The sequence below is a fragment of the Euleptes europaea genome, chromosome 1 (assembly GCF_029931775.1).
Source record: "Euleptes europaea isolate rEulEur1 chromosome 1, rEulEur1.hap1, whole genome shotgun sequence".
Classification (NCBI taxonomy): Eukaryota; Metazoa; Chordata; class Lepidosauria; order Squamata; family Sphaerodactylidae; genus Euleptes; species Euleptes europaea.
Genome location: NC_079312.1, coordinates 86,969,610 through 86,990,773, shown reverse-complemented (window position 1 = coordinate 86,990,773; position 21,164 = coordinate 86,969,610). Strand labels below are relative to the sequence as shown.

The window sequence follows — 21,164 nt, the reverse complement described above, 5'->3', positions numbered from 1 at the left end:
CTGATTCTGTAGGGAAATGGCAGACTAATAATGTGTGCAAGACTCAAATGGACCTCTCAGCTATGGAAAATAAAGAATTCACTGTGGGTTTGTGTTCCTGTTTTGTTTCCTCCCCCCCCCCTTGGTGCAGAGATTGCAAGCGCCTCAGCCTCCCACCGGAGTCAAACACAACGCGGCTGCTAAACCTGGCACCCCAGTGAAAGCTCCATCAAGTGCTTTGAAAAGGAAGGAAACGGAGAGCGAGAGCAGCAGCTCCTCTGACAGCGAGGATGAAACAGTCCCAGCAGCACAAAACCTGCCACCTCCATCTGGTAAGATGCCTTCGGTTTTCACTGGTGTTCGGAGGCTTTTGTCTTCAGCTTTCCTCTACATTTCTCTGGTTCTCTAGTTGAAATCATCGGGTCGGGGCATGTGAGTAACAAACGGGCTCCCTGAAGCGTACGCACAGTGTGCTCTGAAGTGCTGAAGGACATGGGAGCAGATGCCAATTATTCTGAAGCTGAGATTGGGCAGACGTGTTCAGAATTGCTCAGTTCTGGGCTTATCTTATTTCTGAATATCCTTCCAGATCAGCTAAAGAATTGGGGGTGGCTGTTGCCCACTTTTTGTTGCATTGCGAAGCCAAATCCATTTTTGAAAGATAAGCTGCCCTGGGGAGTCACAAAAACAACTGATATACTCACTCGGTTATTCCCATATAAGAAAAAGTTATGAAATTTAGCCCAGGACTTTCTCTGCCTCTCCACTTCTGATAATTGGAAGGAGTAGGGGAGGGGCTGTGACTCAGTTTGTAGAACATCTGCTTGGTCCCAGGTTCAATCCCCGGCATCTCCAGTTAAAGGGATTAGACAGGTAAAAAGGGTAAAAGTCCCCTGTGCAAGCACTGGGTTATTCCTGACCCATGGGGTGACATCACATCCCGACGTTTTCTAGGCAGACTTTGTTTATGGGGTGGTTTGCCAGTGCCTTCCCCAGTCATCTTCCCTTTACCCCCAGCAAGCTGGGTACTCATTTTACCGCCCTCGGAAGGATGGAAGGCTGAGTCAACCTTGAGCCAGCTACCTGAAACCAACTTCCGTTGGGATCGAACTCAGGTCGTGAGCAGAGCTTGGACTGCAGTACTGCAGCTTACTACTCTGTGCCACGGGACTCTTCTAGGCAGGTAGGTGATGTGAAAGACCCCTATCTGAGACCCTGGAGAGCTGCTGCCGGTCTGAGTAGACAATACTGACTTTGATGGACCAAGGGTCTGGTTCAGTATAAGGCAGTTTCATGTTTTCAGAGCCCTCCCCCCCCCTTACACATGGAATGAAACAGATGAGAATGGCCCCTTTATCATATGAAGCAGCCGCTGGCAGAGCTAGGTGGAGCACAGGGTTTTGTTGAAGGCCTTCCTTTTCTCCCTTCAGGTTACTACTCCAGATGGAAAAAGAGAGAGTGCTTTTTAATAAAGCAACACTATGAATGCTGAATTATTAGCCTGTGTGGAATAATAAGCATCAGGTTGAAAGCCAGTTAATGGAGAAATTCAGAAGCTTCATATCCGGAATCTTTGTAAAAAAGATGGAGCATATGGCAGAACTGTCATTTTTCTGAAAAGAGGTCTGGAATGTTTGCATTCTTCAAGATTGCTGCTTGCAGCAGTAATGAAGAACAGAACAGCATAATGAGGTGTTACTCAGTGGAAGGAAGAGACTGCATGGGTACAAGAGGTGTGGAGCTTCAGGGAGTCTTAAGGGAATTATGTGTAGGAAGTCTAAGCATAGATATAGACACTTCTACTTGCATTTGGGGAGGATGGAAATAAAGGCCTCATAACTCAGTAGCAGAGCATATGATTTGCTTGACACAACTGCTACAGTTTGCCAGTTGCATTAACGTCCCCGGTTCAATTCCCACCAACTCTCATCTGGGCTATGAAAGCTGAGCAAGACTTCAGCATTTGACTAGTATTAGCCATCCCAAGAACTGGGTTGATACTGAGATAGATGGGCCAATGGTCCACCTGGGAATAGTGCAGCCTAATATGAAGGGGGAGGTGTTGATCTGCAGAAGTGAGATAGGATAACGTCTTTCACAGAGTGTGCTGCACCTTGGGTTCTTGCAGTACTATTGACAGGCTGCAAGGGAAAGAGCTCTTGAAAGCTAGGAGGCTGTGGCATCGTTAGCAAGAAAAGAAGTCTGGTTTCTGGAACCAACAGTTAACGTGTTGGTAAGCTAGGCTTGCGTAAAGGCTGGTGACAAAATATTTGGGACTCAAATTTTTACGCAGCAGGCTTCCAGGGACTACTTGAAATGCTATCCTCCCATTGTCAACCAACCTTCTTTTTATCTGTCCCCCACCTTCTGCTATATTATTTATTCAAATATGCCTCGCTTTCAGACCAAAAAAAGGATCTTGGGGTGGTAGTGGATAGCTCAATGAAGATGTCAACACGGTGTGTGGCTGCTGTGAAAAGGCAAATTCCATGCTGGCCATAATTAAACAAGGAATAGAGAATAAAACTGCCGCTATCATACTGCCTTTGTACAAATCTATGGTGAGACTACAGTTCTGGTCACCACACCTAAAAAAGGATATTGCAGAGCTTGAGAAGGTGCAGAAAAGAGCAATCAAAATGATCAGGAGACCAGAGCAACTGCCTTATGAGGAGCGGTTAAAACAATTAGGGCTGTTTAGCTTCGAAAAAAGGCAGTTAAGGGGAGACATGATAGAGGTCTATAAAATTATGCATGGTATGGAGAGAGTGGACAGGGAGAAGCTTTTCTCCCTCTCTCATAATACCAAAACGCTGGGTCATCTGCTGAAGCTGGATGGTGATAGATTCAAAACAGATAAAAGGAAGTATTTCTTCACACAGATAAAAGGAAGTATTTCTTCACTCAACACATCATTAAATTGTGGAACTCCTTCCCCTGGGCTGTGGTGATGGCTGCCAACTTGTAAGGCTTTAAGAGGGGAATGGACATGTTCATGGAAGATAGGGCTACTAGTCAAAATGGATACTAGTCATGATGCACACCTATTCTCTCCAGTATCTGAGGAGTATGCCTATTATATTAGGTGCTGTGAAACATAGGCAGGATGCTGCAGTCATCTTCTTTGTGGGCTTCCTAGAGGCACCTGGTTGGCCCCCTGTGTGAACAGACTGCTGGACTTGATGGGCCTTGGTTTGATCCAGTATGGCCTTTCTTATGTTCCCCCCAGTGGGAGCTTATATGGTTCTCCTCCCCTGCATTTTATCCTCATAACAACCCTGGCCCAAGGTCACCCATTCATGGTAGAATAGGGATTAGAGCAGTGATCACGAACCTTTTAGAGACAGAGTGCCCAAACTGCAACCCAAAACCCACTTATTTATCACCAAGTGCCAATACGGCAATTTAACCTGAATACTGAGGTTTTAGTTTAGAAAAAACAACTCATACATTCACATATTTTGATTGATATTCCCTTCTTGGGGAATTTGCATAAATAAGAGGCTTAAAGCTGGGCTGGCTAAGGGCAAGGAAGACTCCTCTATGATCATAGAGTTGAAAATTTCTTCTAGAAATTAGGCTTGGGGAAGCTAGGTAGACAGACAGATACATCCTGGCATGACAGGAGGGTCAAAGATATGGCCCATGTCTGAGAACAAAGCCACTGTAGTACCAGCCACATGGGACACCTGACACTTCATGGACCTTTGTCTATCAAGGTCAGTACTGTCTACTCACTGCAAAGCAGGTGTTCTACCGTTGAACCATATCCCCCACCCCCAGCTCCTCAAGTACTTCTGAATTCCATAGATTTCAAGAGGAGAAAAGTATTTTCTTCTATTTAGCTCTCAGACTGAAACCAAGAGGACTAAAGGCCAAACCACACATTAGGTTGAAGTTCCATTACTAGATCTCCACATGTTTTTTTCACCGTAAAATGCAGCCATAGGGACAGACCACACTGGGCTGGGAGGATATTAACTTTCTTCTTTTTCCCAATTAAAAATGTCCTCCCCAACTGGGTGGCTATTGTTCCTGGTAGACAAATCTTTTTCTGTCTTCTTTCCTTGCTAGGAGATAATTGTACCTGGTGTGGAGGGGAGGGTTCAGCTGAGAAGTTAGTACCTTGTTGTCTCTGTAAAGGGCCTTTTTAAAACAGCTGCACCCTGGGACCAAATTCAGAATTAGATATATAGGTGAGTCAGCAGGGCGCTTAACATTCTGTAAGGGGGAAAAAACAATGTTGATGTTTGAAAAGGCAGCTGGAATGGGGTGAAGAGTCAGTTGGATGGTAAGGGATGATGAGAAGCTGACAGAGTAAGCAGGGATAAAAAGAAAAAAGGCAGAGCAATCAATGTGGTAATACCTACCTAGGAAAGCAGAATGGAAGAAACTGAAGACGGGCGGGGCCCCCAAACTGAAGATGGGTGGGGCATGGCAAAGTGCTTGGCCACAGCCTCCCCGTCCAAACTGAAGAGGGGCGGGGCCCCAACAAACAGCTGAGCTGCAGCCACAGCTCAGCTGAGAGGGAGGGAGGGGCTTGCCCCGGTGCAAGGAGAGGGAGGGCGCCAGTGCAGGCTTGGGGAGAAGGAGCACCGCACCACGGCAACACAGCACAGCCCTAGGCAGGCGCGAGGGCTCCGCGCGTGCCCACAGAGAGGGCTTGGCGTGCCGCTTGCGACACGCGTGCCATAGGTTCGCCAACGCGGGATTAGAGACTCCCAAATCCTGGACTGATATTCTAACCATTACACTAGGGATTCACAGATATTGAAAAATACACACATCGATGATACTTATTGCTGCCAATATCCAACTGTAGCATTTGCTTTTGTTTTCAGTTGCATACGACATTCTGCTTTCTAGCCATTACGGTACCTCAGACATAAGTTCTTGTAAATCTTAGACTCTTGTCCTTGCTTCTGTTGCATTTACTAAGCTTCACTCTCAAAAAAAGAGACCTTTGAACTGTGGTAACTGTTGAGTTACCTGGGGCGGGTGTTTTTATTCTGTGTGTGTTTGTATTGTGATGTTTTTAATTGTGCTTTGTAAGCTGCCTTGAGCCCTAAGGAAAGGCAAGATATTTTATTTCATAAATATTAGAACCTGGCTTATTGGTAGGCATCTGACGGATCCTAAGATATTTACTTTGAAGCAGGAAAATATTTGATGTTGGTGTTGTTTACTTCAAAATAAATACTCGCCCTTTCTAACAGTTGCTTTTCTCTTCAATGTGTCCTGTTTTCCACGGGTGTGTGGAAATGTTTCTCTGGTGATTTGAACTTGAAAACTGAACAGTGAAGCAAGACAAAGAACCATTTGTTCGGCATTCTCTACTGCTAACAAAATACGTGATTATTCCTGTGAGCTTCCTAACATCAGCCAGAACTACGGGAAATGAATTGCCAGGGCTGCGTGTTGTTACCACTCAAGTCCACTGTTCCCTCCTTTCTTATTCTTTGAGAAAACACATATGGATGCCTGCCAACTCTTATAATGTGAGGGTGTTTGCATCTGATGAGCAAAGGCATCCACTCTGAGGGGCTTCATTGTATATAGTTGGACACAACCAGTGGTGTTTATCCACGTGAACAATTTTGCTGGTGATATTAAGTGGTATTTTGTTTAGACCTTTTAAGAGAAAGGGTTTGCTAGCCCTTTCCCAAGCAAACTGGCTATATTCTACTGCTGGTTAGGTTTTTGTCTGTCTCACACTGCCACAGAGTGGAGCAGCATCCAGCATTAGTTGGAGAGCCACAGTCCAGAAGGAAGAGAGAAATTAAGTTACTGCCACTTTAATGGACACTGGAACAAGTGACCAGCATCAGAGGAGTCACTAATGTTTTCATACTAGGTTCTGTGCAGAGTTAATAAAGATCCCAAAGCAGCCTGCGCATGTCACTGCTTCATAACATGAGCAGCAAAAAAAAATATTCATGGAATTTAAGTATTAATGATAAAAGAGAACCCCTGAGGGACCAGGTATTCCTAAAAAAATTGCTTCTCTGGGAAGTTCCTACGGAAGGTTCATCTGTGGAATATTGGGTCTTAAACTGTATTGTTTCTGTGTGAATCAGAATGTTAATTGAAACACATGGGGTGTTCTTAAAATATTCAGGAGTTGAAAGGCAGATGGGGGGAGAGAGACTACCGTATATAATGTGTACTCCAGTTTGTGGTTTTCAAATCTTGGTGAGAGCCAATATGATGTAGAAAGTAGAGTGATAGGTTTGGTGTAGGACTGTGAACTTGTATCTTCTTTCAGCCGTGTAAGTCATTGGGTATCTTTCAAAAAAATAATTGTTAGGGTTCTTCTGAAAGTAAAATGTATATTATCTTGAAATGGTGTGCCAAGAATATTGATGCACGTGCTGCACTATAAGTATAATATGTGCATGCACAGAACAGATAACAGGATTTTGTTTTTTAAGAACTTAGCATCTTTCATAGTATCTAGATACCATGTTTTGGAAGGAAATGCTTAAAACCCATACAGGCAGGGCTTCCTAGTGGTGCCTTTCCCCCCCAATGGGCCGGATTTTCTGAGGCCTGGATAACTTCCTTCCTTTAGTCCTGGCCCTGCTTACCCTGGCCAACAACCTACATATTTCGTCTTTCTTTCCCTCTGTCACCTGTTTATGAAAAGGACAAATATTGTAAGCTGAACTGTGACATATAATTTGGGAGTGGTGTGGAAGTTGGGTTTCTAAAGGCTGATGGGGGGCCTGTCTGACTTTTATTGTGTCTGTCTGAATTGTACAGTTAACACTGCTAAGATGATGCATTGCTGAACTGTGTAGCTCGGTGGGGAGGGGTGTTTTTCTTTTGTGGGTAGGCCTGTGCTAGAAATTACTACAGGAATCTTCCCGCATCTAGATCTGTTCACACAGTGCAGCAAAGTGGCTCATTGCACTGGCCTGGAACTAGGAATCTCTTCCTGTTGTAGGTTTGGCCAGCTTTTGTAGTGAGGAAAATACTAAATGGCAGTTTGTCACAGGATGAAGTGAAATCTTTGGCAACTGACTGGTTACACCTAGGCATCACCACTGCAAGTTGGATTCCAGCTGACTTCTCCTGTCAGTTGTTCAGATGTTGGAGGGGAAGAGATTTTTTCCTCAGTGTGATGTTCTAGTTGTTCTTGCCTACCTATGAAGCCCCTAATTGTGGTATCTTTCCTTCACCCAGAAGTACTGCTTGAGAGCAAACCAGGGGATTGCAGGCAAACGTTGAAAAGACCATCCTTTGAAAGAGCAGCAGGCTTTCTTCAAATTGTCATTTGCTAGGATATGTGTCCCCCCACCACCATACACCCCCCACCACCATACACACAGACTTTCCTTTTCTGGACAACAAGAAATGGCTGCGGCCAGGAGCCTTAAGTCTCTGGGCTCTTGCCTGCAGTTTTAGTTTCTTTGACACTTGTCTTGCCTCTGCTTTCTTTTAGCAACCAAAGCAAATGCTGCTGCTCAGCTTGCGTGTGCCAAGACACCCTGTCCTCCGCCAGCACCACTTAAGGCATCCCAGCACAGTGAAGACAGTAGCCAGGATTCAAGCGACGAGTCTGACTCAGAGGAAGATACGGTGTTCACTCAGGTTATTGTGGGACAATCTTGGGGGGATGGGGGGGAGCTTCTCATCTGTACAGCTATGTGTAGCAAACAGGTAGGAAATCTGAAGCAGAACCTTTACAGGGCTAGAAGAGCAACCCACTTGGAGCTTTTGATGCTGTGCATGCAGAGCCCAAGAACTAAAATTCTGTGCATCAGCTGTTTGTCAGGGAGGGATGGAGCAGGAAGAATTGAAGCCAGTTTCTATTCTCCCTGCCTCTGCCCCACACTCAACTTTCTTAAAATGAGCCTCACGTGTGCAGTTCTAGATTTTCGACTGTGTATAGGAATGTGCTCAGAACTAAATTGCCCATGTAGTTCTTCAACCATGCAGAAAGTCCCTTCATATGCCCCTTGGCTGGATTGCTGTTTTTGTGTTTATTGATTTGCTTTGCTGTTTGGTCCAGGGTGTACATTGTGTACTGAGTGGTGGAGGAGTGAGGGTTCCGCTCTGGCTTTGTAGAGTCCCTTGTAACATTGGGGGGTGTTTCTAGGCCGCTGAATTGGGCTGCTTCATTTAGAAGTGTTCCCTGGCCTATGTTTAGGCTCCAGGATGGAGAAGTCTGCTTCTGAACACAGTTCCTGGTGCAGCAGCAGCCCTGCTCAACCACTACTACTCCTTGGAAGACTTAAAACAGATCTGTTGTAGAAACAACACTGGAGTTACCCAGACAATTTCTGGTGGCGGATAATTAGGTTTTTATATTGTGCAGCTGTCAAATCTGGCTCCCAGATAAAAAAAAATAATATTGTTTTTGTTAATGTCAGCAGAGCTCATAAATCACAGCTCAAAATTCTTAAATATATGATGGATGGATAAAAATATGTTTTATATTCTTGTGCCAGATGTGTTATATCAAAAACACATGAGAACCCACAGAACTCCAGTCTGTGGACCTGTTTGGGAGGGGCAGATAGCTGACTCTGTCTCTACCATTTTGTAAAAAAATAAAAAGGGAAGGTTGGCAATTTACTTGTAGGGTCCCCCCCCCCCCAAAAAAAATCATTCGCATCCACAGCATTTTTTCCAGGTATATTCTCTTGGCTATTAGCTTGCCATCTGGAAGAAGCAACTGGACTCTTTGTCAAGCAGAAGCAATGGCTAGATGTTGCTGCTTTTTAATTTCTTTTTAGAATGTGAGGTGATGAGTGAGATTTTCTTCTTGTCAGCACTTAAGAGGGGCTGTGGTTATTCTGTGACAAAAATGAATTTCTGAGGAAAAAGACCTAAATCCTGTGTCTGGAATATATTATACAAATCTTATGCCATCGATGGTAAAAAGACCTAAAATCCTGAAAAAGACCTAAATCCTGTGTCTGGAATATATTACACAAATCTTATGCTATCGATAGTAATTTACTTCTACTTAGAAGATCTAAATCTTTGCAAGTCTAAAGTATCTAGACAGGAAAGAAGGGGATATGTTGACAGATGGAATTATTGATGGTAGAGTTTCATGCACTGAAAGAAAATTCCTCACCAAAAGAAGCTGAATCTAGCAAGTATCAGTCACTGCTTATTCCCCGTTTGGCTGGTGAGGCAAAGAACATGGCAGGGGAGCTATTGTAAATCCTACTCAGATTTCTCTATACATCCAGTCTTGAATTCTGCCGTTTTGCCGGCACAGGTTCTGGCTGCCTTCAGATGTCACAATAAATTCTAATTAAGCAGAGGTTTGTCACCACTGTACATGGACACTGTTTGCTGTGCTTGCACACTGCTCTTCCACATGGCACTTGATCAAACCAGGATGTATTCAGCTTGCTGTGCTTTCCGTAAGTGAGCACTTTGGCAAACTGTTTCCCCCCCCCTCGTAAACCAGAGTCCTAAAGTAGACTTTAACTGACTTTTAGAATCCCAGCTCTTGTTGAGGTGTGTGTGAGGCAGGGGAGAATAATTTGCCAAGTGTCTGTACTCAGATGTCATGACAAACTTGGGCATGTTCAAACGGGGAAGCTTAAGGGGCAGGAGCAAGAAGAATGCATAACACGGTGAACTAGTGTCAGAGAATAGCCGTGTTGGTCTACAGCAAAAGAGCCAGATTCGAGTTCAGTAGCCCCCTAGAGATCAACAAGATTTTCAGTGTATCAGCTTTCAAGAGTCCAAACTCCCTTTGTCAGATACCTGACGAAGCGAGTTTTGACTCTCGAAGGCTTATACCCTGAAAATCTTATTATACCCCGAAAAGTCTCTAAGGTGCTACTCAATTCGTATCTAACAGTGAACATGGTGTGCTCACGCACAATTCTGATAAACCTGTGTTTTCACTGGCATCTGAATACAGCTGCTGCAACTTCTCTAGAGATTTCCCTCCATGTTTTCACTGATGCTTCCATTTTCTGGGGCTGAAATGCCCCCCTCCTTTTAATTGAACGCTGGGATTTCTGAGGGTCCCGTGTTGCGTCCCCAGTTTGTTCTTGTGAAGTGCAGATCCAGAATCCTTGGACTCTATGTACAGCCTGATTTCTGGGCAGGGGTTGCCGTTCTTGGGTTCAGCTCAGGGAGCCAAAGTGAACCAAGAAGCTTACTTGTACTGCTTGGTACACTGGAACCCCGCCTCTGTTACTGGTTGCAAGATGCTGACAGATGTTGTTTACATATTTCTTAATTATCAGAAAGGAATAGAATTTGGAGACAATTCTTTGTGGGGGTGGTGTTCTTTTTTTTTAAAAAAAAGCTTAAGTTGAGATTTTAACTCTTATGATTTTAACTCTGTGTTTGTGTTCATGCTGAGATAGGTCACATTTTACAGATGGAGCACTGAGGCTGGAATATGGCAAGGAAGAAGCCCGACACAATGTACCATAAGAGAAATGGAGCTTGGATGGGTGGGGGTCTCACAGACAGGGGCGAGTCTCACAGAGTCCAGCCCTCTATCCACTTGTCTCCCCATTTTCAGAGTCTGATCTGTTCTGCATGTAGAATGCTACCATTGTCCAGTTTCCAGGTTAGTTAACATTCCACATAGGGCCTAGTAAGCTGCCGAAACATTTTGTAGGTGGCAGTGAGTCAGGCGAGCTTGCTTTTGCGCTGCTGAATTCGTTCCCCTTGAATCAGGAGGCTCTGTGCATTGTAGCTTCTATTCTTGTCACAATCCAATAATAATATACTCTTCTGTTCCTAGAAACCAGCTCCGGTGACACAGAAACCCTTGCTCACTCCCGTGAGAGCTTTGGCAGCAAAGACTACAGGTGCCAAGTCGGCCGCTGCCTCTCTTCAGAAGGCATCAGAGAGTTCGGAGACTGACAGCTCTGATTCCTCAGAGAGCGAAGAGGATGGGAAGCCAGCAAAACAGGTAAAGGAGAACCAGTTCTTAAAGTGCCCCCTGGCGGTGTGCCTGCAAGCGAGAGAATCTGTGGGCACACGAGCAAAGCTCACTGACTATAGCTTCCGGTGTGAGAGTCCTAACTGAGACTAGTCAGACCTTCCTGTGACAGTGATATCCGTGGCACATTGCCATCAGTGTATGTGGGACTTTGTTAGTCTTCCCCACTGCCTGACTTCTCGCTGTACACATTGGCAAGGCTGCACTTTTTCCTCCCTTGGCATTGATTTCCCCATCACCCACCACTCTGCCCTTTTCGTGTTTATCCCTGTAGGGTCAGCGCTACTTTTCTGTAGGATCTTTCAATTAAAGTCTAATTTTTAAAAAAGGGACGTACTGGTCTTCAGTATTTCTTTCTATGAGGAAGCTGGCAATAGCGGACAAAAATAGCACTGAGGAATTGCATGACTTTTATTTATCTGATAGCTAACCATCTAGAAATGAGAATTTCTTCCTTAGCCGTAATACAATTTTCTTTCTAAGAATGGTTATGAAACTCCCCCGCCCTTTGATTTAATGTGTGTCTGTATTCTTTTCTCTCTTCCCTCTTTTTCCACCCCCCTATTCACCCATTCTTTAAAGCAGAAAGTATCCTCCATTAACACAGCCACTCCTTCAGGAAAGGCTGGGCAGGCCAACACGGCGACACCCGGTTCCATTTCCAATAAGGGCCAAGGAAAACCCCCAGCCACGACACGGGGGAAAGCTGAGCTGAGCTCCTCCAAGCCGTCTCAGAGCCAGGCTGTCCTTGCTAAGCCGGCTGGGATTCTGAAAGACAAGGAAAATTCAAGTAGCAGCTCCTCAGACAGTGAGGAGGAGGAGGAGGCCGTAGCACCACCACTAGCAACTTCCACACAGATTTCGCAGCCTGGTAAGAGTCAAGGGAGTTGAACCTGGGGAAATTTCCTAGCAATATCTGAAATCCAACCGATCCTATCCACACCAAATGGCATCACCCATCCAAGAGAGGCTTGCTCTGGAAAGGAGTGGAATAGCAATATGTTTGAAGCATATTTATGTGGTAATTTTAAAAAAAAGTTCTTCTAGCCTTCCTGAAAATCACACCCTTCTAACTGGAAGTGCTTCTATGTTCTGACAGTAAATGAGGAAGGAAAGAGATCCTGTACATTACCTGGCATATACCATACATCCTCAAGGCTGAACCTTAGCATTGAACATAGCCTCGAGGGCTGAGCCTGAGATCCAGTGAACTTCAGTGTGTCCTGTGGTTAGGTATTAAGAAATGCTCTCCTGTGAAGTGAAGCAGATACGCATCCACCTGTAAAAAGGCGTCAGTGGCTGAAATAATTTCAGTGGGCGTTCCTTGGCTGTATCATTTTGCCGTGTGAGCGAGGAGCTTACGAGAGCAGGAAGCAATTTCATGGCCTTTTTTCCCCTTCCTACCTCACAGTACAATTTCTGCACAGCACACAAAACTGTAAATTTGCCATCAGAAAAACAGTATGCGGCTTGGCAGACAAAATGTGGAATCCATGCACTGGGGAATCTGCAGAACTTGGCAATTATCGCAATTCCTCCTCAAGGAAATATCTGTGGGTGCTGGGATACCACAAGAATTGCCAGTTAGGAGAGTTAAGGCAGTACCAACACCAGGCGGCTGCCCTTGGCAACTTACTCAGCCTAGCCAGATCATCTGCCTCTCTCCCTTGCTTCCTGATGCCACACCCGTTGTACTAGAGAGTCTCCCGCTGCCCACTTTAGGAAACAAATGGAGCTTTGTAGCGTAGCAAAAGCAGTCTTTGCAGTTGTCCTTAGGCAGATTATTAGGAGTCCTTGACTCCTGATGGCAGAACGCACCCTAGCAGAATTGGTGGTGGAAAATTCCCACGGTTCTTGGTTTCTCCTGATCTTTGCAATGGTGCAGGAATCTCAGAGGTTGGTTCTTGTCTTTAGCAGGCGTAGCCCAAAAACAAGGAACGACGGAAGAGGCAGACACCTTGTCTGAAGAGTCCAGCGACGAAGAGCTGGAGCCTTCCCAGGTACTGCTCCTCTGCTTATGAAATCAGTGTTTTCAAGCTGTTTTGGAGGTGGGCCTTCCGTGACTCAGTATGTGTGCTTGAACAAGGATTATTTTTTTAATAGGTGATAGCACTACTCTGCTCTCCTGAACAATACAGCACTAGCCTTGCACAATTGATTAAAGCTGCACTGTTAAGCCTGTCGGGTGTTGATCCGATAGAAGCTGGCTCGTCTCTAGTTGCCACTTACTTGTTTAAGATGTGGGCCTGCAGGGAGTCTCAGTTCTCAGGCCGTTCATAGATCTAGCTTGAGTCACAAAAAAACAGGGCCCAGCGCCCAAAGAGTTAATAATGGCCACATCATGATCTTGCTATGAACAGGTGTTTAAAGCACTTGTCTACAAACACAAGAAGTGCAAATGTGATAATAGTACAGCTGAGTGCTGCTAAATGAGCAGCTCCCTTTATCAAGCCCTGTTGCAAGCTGCCAGACTAATGCCCAGGGTGGCTGAGTGGTTAGAGCGTTCAAATAGGATCTGGGAGAGCCAGGTTCAGATCCCCTCTCTGCTATGGAAGCTTGCTGGGCGACCTCAGGCCAGTCAGTCTCCCTCAGCCCAACATACCTCACAGGGTTGTTGTGAGGATAAATTGGGAGAGAGGAGAATGATGTAAGCAGCTTTGGATCCCCCTTGGGGAGAAAGGCAGGGTATAAATGAGAGGTGGCTCCCCCCCTCCCAAACCTTAGGGTGTGTGTTTGCACAATCATTTTGGGTTCTGAAGGTGATGACTAGTTGAGTGGTAGGATTGAACATTTGGCATGTGAGGATCACAGATTCAAATCCTTGATTACTATATTACCTTGGGTGTTATGCTTTTTCAACTTAGATTTCCTGGTCTAATATTATATCTAACAAGTAGCTGATGGAAAAAATTAAGATGCATTTGACAGTTAATAAAATTCATATTTTTACATTGATTTGAAATAAGGATAATAGGTGTGCAGTTATCTGGGGCCTGGCATGACTCTCTAGCTTAATTTCTATGAGGTCTCTGAAATAATGAACTGTTTCCTTTAACTTAAAACCCTCTGTTGTGAATTTGAAAAAAGAATGGTTAACTGTACCTTATCACAGTGGCTAATTCAAAATAAAGTATCACTTTATCTTTGTTTTTCATGTTCATGTTGGAGTCATTGACACTCCTGATACTCTGGACTTGCACAATTTTTCCTCTTTCCCCCATTTACTCTAGCTGAGGTCTAATGGAACCAATTGCCTTTATTTTATTTTTTAAATCAGAACATTGGGCACCTTTTATTGTTCGTGGATCATGACATATACGTAGAGGTTGGGGGAAAGTTATTTTTATGTATATGTGTATAAATTTAAAAATATTTTATAATGCATAGGAGAGTTAATTAAGTTAAGGATAAATGCATTAGACCTGTGTTACGTATTTTTTACTAAAATGGCTGTAGAAACATTGAATTATAGGAGAGAGCTTGCTGCAGGTATGGTTATTAATTGCATCTGCTTCTAAAGGTCACAAAGTGACAAGCCACTCTCCATCGCTAGTGACTGCACTTGCCTGACCTTCTGTTAACCTGCTGAACCCAAACAAAGGTCAGACCCAATGGGAAAAATTGCTGTGCAGTGAAATGGTTAAACAAGGGGAGCTGTGTTATGCATACAGCAGCAATTTTTATTTGTAATTTAAGCCCTGTCTAAGCTATAAACTTCTTTATAAGCAATATATGTATGTGCCATACATCTGTGACGCATTAGACTTGCATGCAAGCCTAAGAGTACGCTAATGGTCAGCAACCTCTCCTGTGTATGCTTAATGGGGAGAGAACAGAGAAGCAAATTTACTGCATATGCCATAAACCTATAAAACACTTGCATAAATGCTCCGTTCTCCCATAAGAAGAATGTAAGCGTTGGGCTGCTTTTTCGCTGTGCCCGTCTCCAGCTGTGCAGCTGTCTGCCTACAGGCAGCTTCCAGGCTTCTGCCTACAAAACAGCACAATCAAGTTGCCTTCACAAACTCCCAAATGCCAGAAAACTCAGCTTTGCCTTACATGAGTTTATATATTCAATTCATATATCCACAAGATTCTCACAGATCATACCCAGGATATAGCAAATTAGGATAGTAGCTCTAGGATGCATGAACAAACCTGTCCCTTGAAGACAAATTTAATTATGATGATGATGCAGTAGAACCCGAGTCACGGGAGAATGAAGGCTGCTTCTAGTACCAAAGGCTTTCCCCACTACTCTTTCCTTGAATTGTACCCCCACACCCTTGTCAGATTCTCACATTCCACAGAAATTGGTAGCCTGCCCTGCCAAATCCCTGCACGTATATTTCCTGCCAGCACCATCATCAATTGCTTGTCTATAGAACCGCATAAAATAGATGGACAGAGGTGGTTTGCCATTGCCTGTCTCTGTGTAGCAACCCTGGTCTTCCTTGGCGGTCCCCCGTCCAAGTAGTAACCTGGGCTGACCCTGCTTAGTTTCTGAGATCTGACGAGATCAGGCTAGCCTGGCCCATCCAGGTCAGGGCACATAAAATATACTAGGCAACTAACAGTGCGATTCTAAGGAGAGTTATGCCAGTCTAAGTCCATTCATTTCAGTGGGCTTAGACTGAGGTAACTCTCCATTGGATTGCACTGTAAAAGAGGTAAAATGGTTCCTGTCCATAGGCTCACATTCTAAAAAGATTTTTCTTTTCTTTTCCTTGACCATCAATATTCCAAAGCTTGCAAAAGTCCAGAGTAACAAACCATATTCCTTACGCTTATCTGTCAGCTCTGCCCGGAGTAAACAGAGCTTTGAGAAGCTATTTACTCCAGGATCAGAGGAGCATGCCTATTATATTAGGTGCTGAGGAACACAGGCAGGAAAATGCTGCTGCAGTTGTTTTGTTTGTGGGCTTCCTAGAGGCACCTGGTTGGCCACTGTGTGAACAGACTGCTGGACTTGATGGGCCTTGGTCTGATCCAGCATGACCTTTCTTATGTTCTTTTGTTCTAAGCTGACTGATTAAGTAGCCCCTTTTTAATTCTTTTAGAATGTCTTGGCATTGCTTGTAGAGCTAAGGTGGCATAGCTTGATAATAATCTCTTTTTAACGTTGTATGTATGCACTCTCTGTAGTCTCTCTTAGCAGGTTGTCCAGGTCTTTTCAAAACCCCGACAGCCACTGTGCAGAAGAGCGTTGCCCCTAAGCCATCCAAACAAGGCTCTGGGAAAACAGCATCCACTACTGGCACTCCAGCATTCAATGCCCTTGCAAAGTCTTCAGAGAAAGTGGGCTCTGCTGTCGTCTCATCAAGCGACAGCAGCGCCTCCGATTCAGATGCAGAGGAAATACCAGCTGGGCCGAAGGCAGGTTAGTCTTGGAGAAGGAGTCTTTAGAGAATGCTAGAGAAGGGAGGAGTGCTAGAGTTATTCAGGAACTGCATCATGTGGATGCAGGCATCTGCAAAGGAAGCTGCTGAGGCAAGAGCCTCTGGCTTTCTGGCAAGGGCTTAGTTCAGATTCTCCCCTCTAGATTAAGCAGGAGGGAATCTTGGCACAATGAGTAGTTTGTGTTGTTCCTGTCTGCTGCAAGGTTAAGTTTACTGTGAGACGCTTCCTTTCCACCTGAGATCTTGCTACAGGGGACTCGAAGGAAAAGAGGGGTTCACGGGGACCAAAAGTAATGAGTTAATGGGTGGCTAGTAAACCAAGCCACAGTTTCTGGACCACCTTTAGCGATGCGTTCTGTAGCAGGTCTAGTGACTCTCCTTACAAGGAACATAAGGATGGTAGGAGGTGTTTTTCTTTTCACTAGTTGGGCTATCAGGCTTGATTTCAGGGAGGATGTTTTCGGATTTTGAAACTGAAGGCTTGTTTTTTCCCCCCCTTAAAGCCCATGTGCTTTATTTTTAGAATTTCAGCAGCATGTATCATGCCACTCTGCACGGAATGCGGAGTTTTCTTGTATTCCTCTCTGTTCCTGCAGCTCCTTCCCGCCCCAGAAAGGGGCAGTTGCATGAGCTGGGTGGTGCTGGACTGAGGAGGGACAAGGGGGTGGAATCATTCCTCCTGCACTTCCATAAGCACATTTCTCGGAGGGAAGGGATTGAGTTCATCCTTTTCTCCCTCCAGCTCACTGACCTACAAGGCTATTCCTGCACACAGACCCCACAATCCCAAGAATAGCCTTTCTGCGAGTTGGAAGGGCCTGCAGGAACAGAGAGGAATGTGGGAAAGCTGTGCCTTGCGTGCCTGGGCGGTTGGATACACACTGGTGTGCTGAATCAGTTTGCATTATTAAAATAGTGACATTTTAATATTAACGTGTTAGGATCTCCGAGTGCTAGCTCAAACTTGGATGGGGGAAAAAAACCCTGTGCTTTCCCCTGATAAAATTGCTACTTTCCTCTTGTAGCTTGACCAGTGTTATGAACCAAGGCCATCTAGTGATGCTGCATCTTAATTGTAAACAAATGCATCTTAATGGCTGCTTCAACCAATTAGAAAGCCTCCAGAAAATAATTGGCATAAAGGTGGCCCCACTTGACAGTGTCAACGACTCCCAGCTTTTGACCTTTTGGTTTTAAATTTGACCGCCTCACCTTCTCTTCTGGCCTGTCTCTCTGGCCTTCACCCTCAGCGTTTAAGTTAGTCCATTGCAGCTGTGGCTTCCTACGTTTTGAGGGCGCTGCCTTGCAGGAGGAGCACAAGTCCTCACAGCTTTGGATCTCACTGCTGACTGGCGCTCCTTGCCCACCACAGCTCCTTTTTTGCTTTTGGGGCAGCAGGTGTTCTGTGAAGCCATGTTGTCTGCTTAGAAGTAGCTAAAGAACAGGCAGTTATCCAGTCCCTTGCTTCTCATCAGCCATTTACTCAGTTTTTGTGACACTTGTTTTAAAGGGGGGGCATATTATATAGGACACCTAGCCTTTTGTACACCAATTTGGAGAGCCAGCATGCTGTAGTGGTTAAGAGTGGTGGTTTGGAGTGGTGGACTCTGATCTGGAGAACCGGGTTTGATTCCCCACTCCTCCACGTGAGCGGCGGAGGCTAATCTGGTGAACCGGGTTGGTTTACCCACTCCTACATGTGAAGCCGGCTGGGTGACCTTGGGCTAGTCACAGCTCTCTCAGCCTCACCTACCTCACAAGGTGCCTGTTGTGGGGAAGGGAAGGTTTGATTCTCCCTTAAGTGGTAGAGAAAGTTGGCATATAAAAACCAACTCTTCTTCTTCTTTTGGACTTTCCTATGCTTGGAGGACAGCAAACGGAATATTTTCTCCTATGTCTTCCTTTTTGGAAATGTCAGTAATCCATGTTGCTGGTCCATAGTTGAGGTTGCCCGAACAAAATTTCGGAAACGTATAAAGCTCTGGGGCCTGAAACGCAAAGCTTCCATTATGCTGTCTGCATTGGTATGAAGTCTGCACTTGAGTCTGTGGAAGGTGCCACGGTTCTGGAATAAAAAAGAATGCTCTAAATCAGGGGTCCTCAAACTACGGCCCGCGGGCCGGATCCGGCCCCCGTAGGGCTTTTGTCCGGCCCGGGGACCGAGAAAGCCAGTCCCACCTTGCCCCCCTCTCCAGAGCTTTTCTGGGCTTCCTGGCCGCATGCGCCCAGCCAGAAGCCTCCCTCCCGCCCCAGTCACCCCCTTCCCTGCTCCCTCTCCAGCCCAAAACCCCCTTTCCTGGGCGCACGAGGCGTCTTGCCGCCTCGCGCGCCGCCCAGTCACCCCCTTCGCCCTCTCCCTACCACCCTCCCCAGCCCAAAACCCCCTTTCCGGGGCGCACAAGGCGTCTTGCTGCCTCGAGCGCTGCCCGGTCGCTCCCTCTCTCCCACCCTCCCCGACCCAAAACCCCCTTTCCTGGGCGCACGAGATGTCTTGCCGCCTCCCGTGCCGCCCAGTCGCCCCCTTCGCCCTCTCCCTCCCCGGCCCTGGGCCCAGTGGCCCCCTTCTCTTCCGCAGCATGCCCCACCGGGAGACTTCTTCCATTGCCTAGCTTTGTGGCCTGGCTGGGCCTGGCCTCCTCGAGCTCCATGCAGCTGCGCCTGGTCCTTAGGGCCCTCCACGATGCAGCCCAACGTGGCCCTGGCGTTCCTGTTTTGGCCGCAGTCGGGCAGCATTCTCACTGCTCTTGGCTCTCTCTCCTCCCGGGGGTATCCTTGTGGCCCCTTGGGGGGAGGGCTGGGCATATCTCCAGGGAGAAGAAGAAAAAGACTTGTGGCCATTTATGCACGGGAGGTTTTGCCTTGGATTTGCCGCTCTCCAGATGGACATTTTCCCCATCCGAATTCTCAGAACTCAAAAGTAAGCTCCCCCCACCCCCTGCCAGAGTTTGGAGAATTCGGATGGGGGAAATGTGCATCTGGAGAGCGGGAAATCCAAGGCAAAACCTCCCGTGCATAAATGGCCTTGGTTTTTACATGCCGACTATCTCTACCACTAAAAGGAGACTCAAATTGCCTTACAATCCCCTTCCCATACCCTCCCACAACAGATGCCCTGTGAGGCAGGTGGGGCTGAGAGAACTCTAACAGAGCTGTAACTTGCCCAAGGTCAGCCAGCTGGCTTCGTGTGTAGGGGTCGGGAAACCAACCAGGTTCACCAGATTAGCCTCCGCTTCTCACGTGGAGGAGTGGGGAATCAAACCCGGTTCTCTAGATCAGAGTCCCCGCTCCAAACCACCACTCTTAACCACTACATTTGTAAGGCGCAGGCACGCTGCGGACTCCAGCCTCTTTATTCCCCATTAACTCACCTCTGTGCATGCGTGCGTGCGGAGAGTGCAAGGGAGCCCGGGGCAGGGGCGAGGCCGTGTCTGCCGAGGGAAGGCCAAGCCCCAGCCGCAGAGCGAAGGGGGAAGGTCCGGGCTCGGGAGGAGGATGCTTTTCAGGAGAGCCCCCTCACGCCGCCGCCTCCTCCCCCCCAGCACACGTGGGGAATTTGTTCATATTTTTTTCAAACTATAGTCCGGCCCCCAACAGTGTTTGAGGGACAGTGAACTGGCCCCCTGTTTAAAAAGTTTGAGGACCCCTGCTCTAAATAAATAAGGCCTAGCTGTCAACCTCACTGATAAAGCAGCTGCTGCCACCTGTTGGATATCCCCAGAAGCATCATAAGCTATTTTACCTCTTAGCTGGATGCCTGCCGGGAATAATGGGCCAGTATTGGCTTTGCAGATACTCCCATGCGTGCTAGCAAAGTGGGTGGTTGACATAAGCGTCTGTTAAACTTCCCTTTCCTGCTTCCTGCTTATGTGGTTCAAGAGCTAGTGAGATGAACACACCACGAGGCCTTGCCCGTAAAATAAGAAAAAGGGAATTCAGTTTCTCTGTAAAAGCTGGTGAAATATGAGCCGCAGGGAACTCATATAGAATTGGATTCCCTGTTGGTTGTATTGCTGCACTTGGAGGATATTGATTCATCTGGTGAAATAAGATGAGAAGTGAAGCTTCCAAGGATCTGCCTTTGGTTGGCGCTTGACGTTTAGCTGAAAAGATAGACACCCGCATCATGGAATATTTTAAGATATTTCATATGTTGAGATCAGCAAGGCATTTTTCCTAGCTTTTGAGGACTGAATCAGAAGTGTGGGCTAAGTAATTTGTTTGTGCTGTTATGTTTCAAGACTAAGGGAAAACTGCCATAAGTCCAAGAACTGAAGCACATTAATTGGATAAATTACTTAAGAAAGGTGAAGAATTTTTTCTTAATTAGAAAAAAGGCCTCCTTAAGTACTTTCTAAAGATGGTTAGCATCCGACATGAAAAGTCGATGATGCAGGATCTGGCCCCCGCAGAGAGATGACTGTGTGAAATCAGGGAGTGGAAGAGTACAGAACATGGGGGACTGCAAAGCCTACACACAGAATAGCTTTCTCCCCCCACCCATCACAACCCCCTCTTCAAACAGCATTGCTTTAGGACATTTCCCTCCACGCAGTGTTCACTATGTATGGCGCGCCCCCACCCTGTGTTACAAGCACACAACCGAAGCGCGCATTTTCATAGCCAGCTTTAAAATACCATGTTACTCAAAAAGCAGCCCGTTGGTGCATTCACAGGAGCAACCCACAAAGTGGTCATGCGCCTGTGCTAGTGAGCAATTCTGAAAAGCTGTGGGCTTCTGCATACTAAGTGCACCTCCAAAGCCCTCCCCCCTTCAGTGCAGGTCAGAAATCTTTCTTGCCGTTTGCATATGCATAATTCTAGCCTTTTAAAACGTTGATCGTAAGCGTTGTTAC

At 46.2% G+C, this 21,164-nt stretch overlaps 1 protein-coding gene across 1 annotated transcript in view; it reads left to right on the top strand.

Moving 5' to 3' along the window:
• TCOF1 (treacle ribosome biogenesis factor 1) overlaps positions 1 to 21,164 on the top strand; it is a 52,501-nt gene that overhangs the window by 24,692 nt on the left and 6,645 nt on the right. Inside the window, 6 exon segments of the mRNA XM_056847628.1 lie at positions 131 to 311; positions 7,424 to 7,572; positions 10,712 to 10,882; positions 11,498 to 11,783; positions 12,830 to 12,912; positions 16,058 to 16,292. Of these exon segments, the coding sequence (XP_056703606.1) occupies positions 131 to 311; positions 7,424 to 7,572; positions 10,712 to 10,882; positions 11,498 to 11,783; positions 12,830 to 12,912; positions 16,058 to 16,292 (1,105 nt within the window).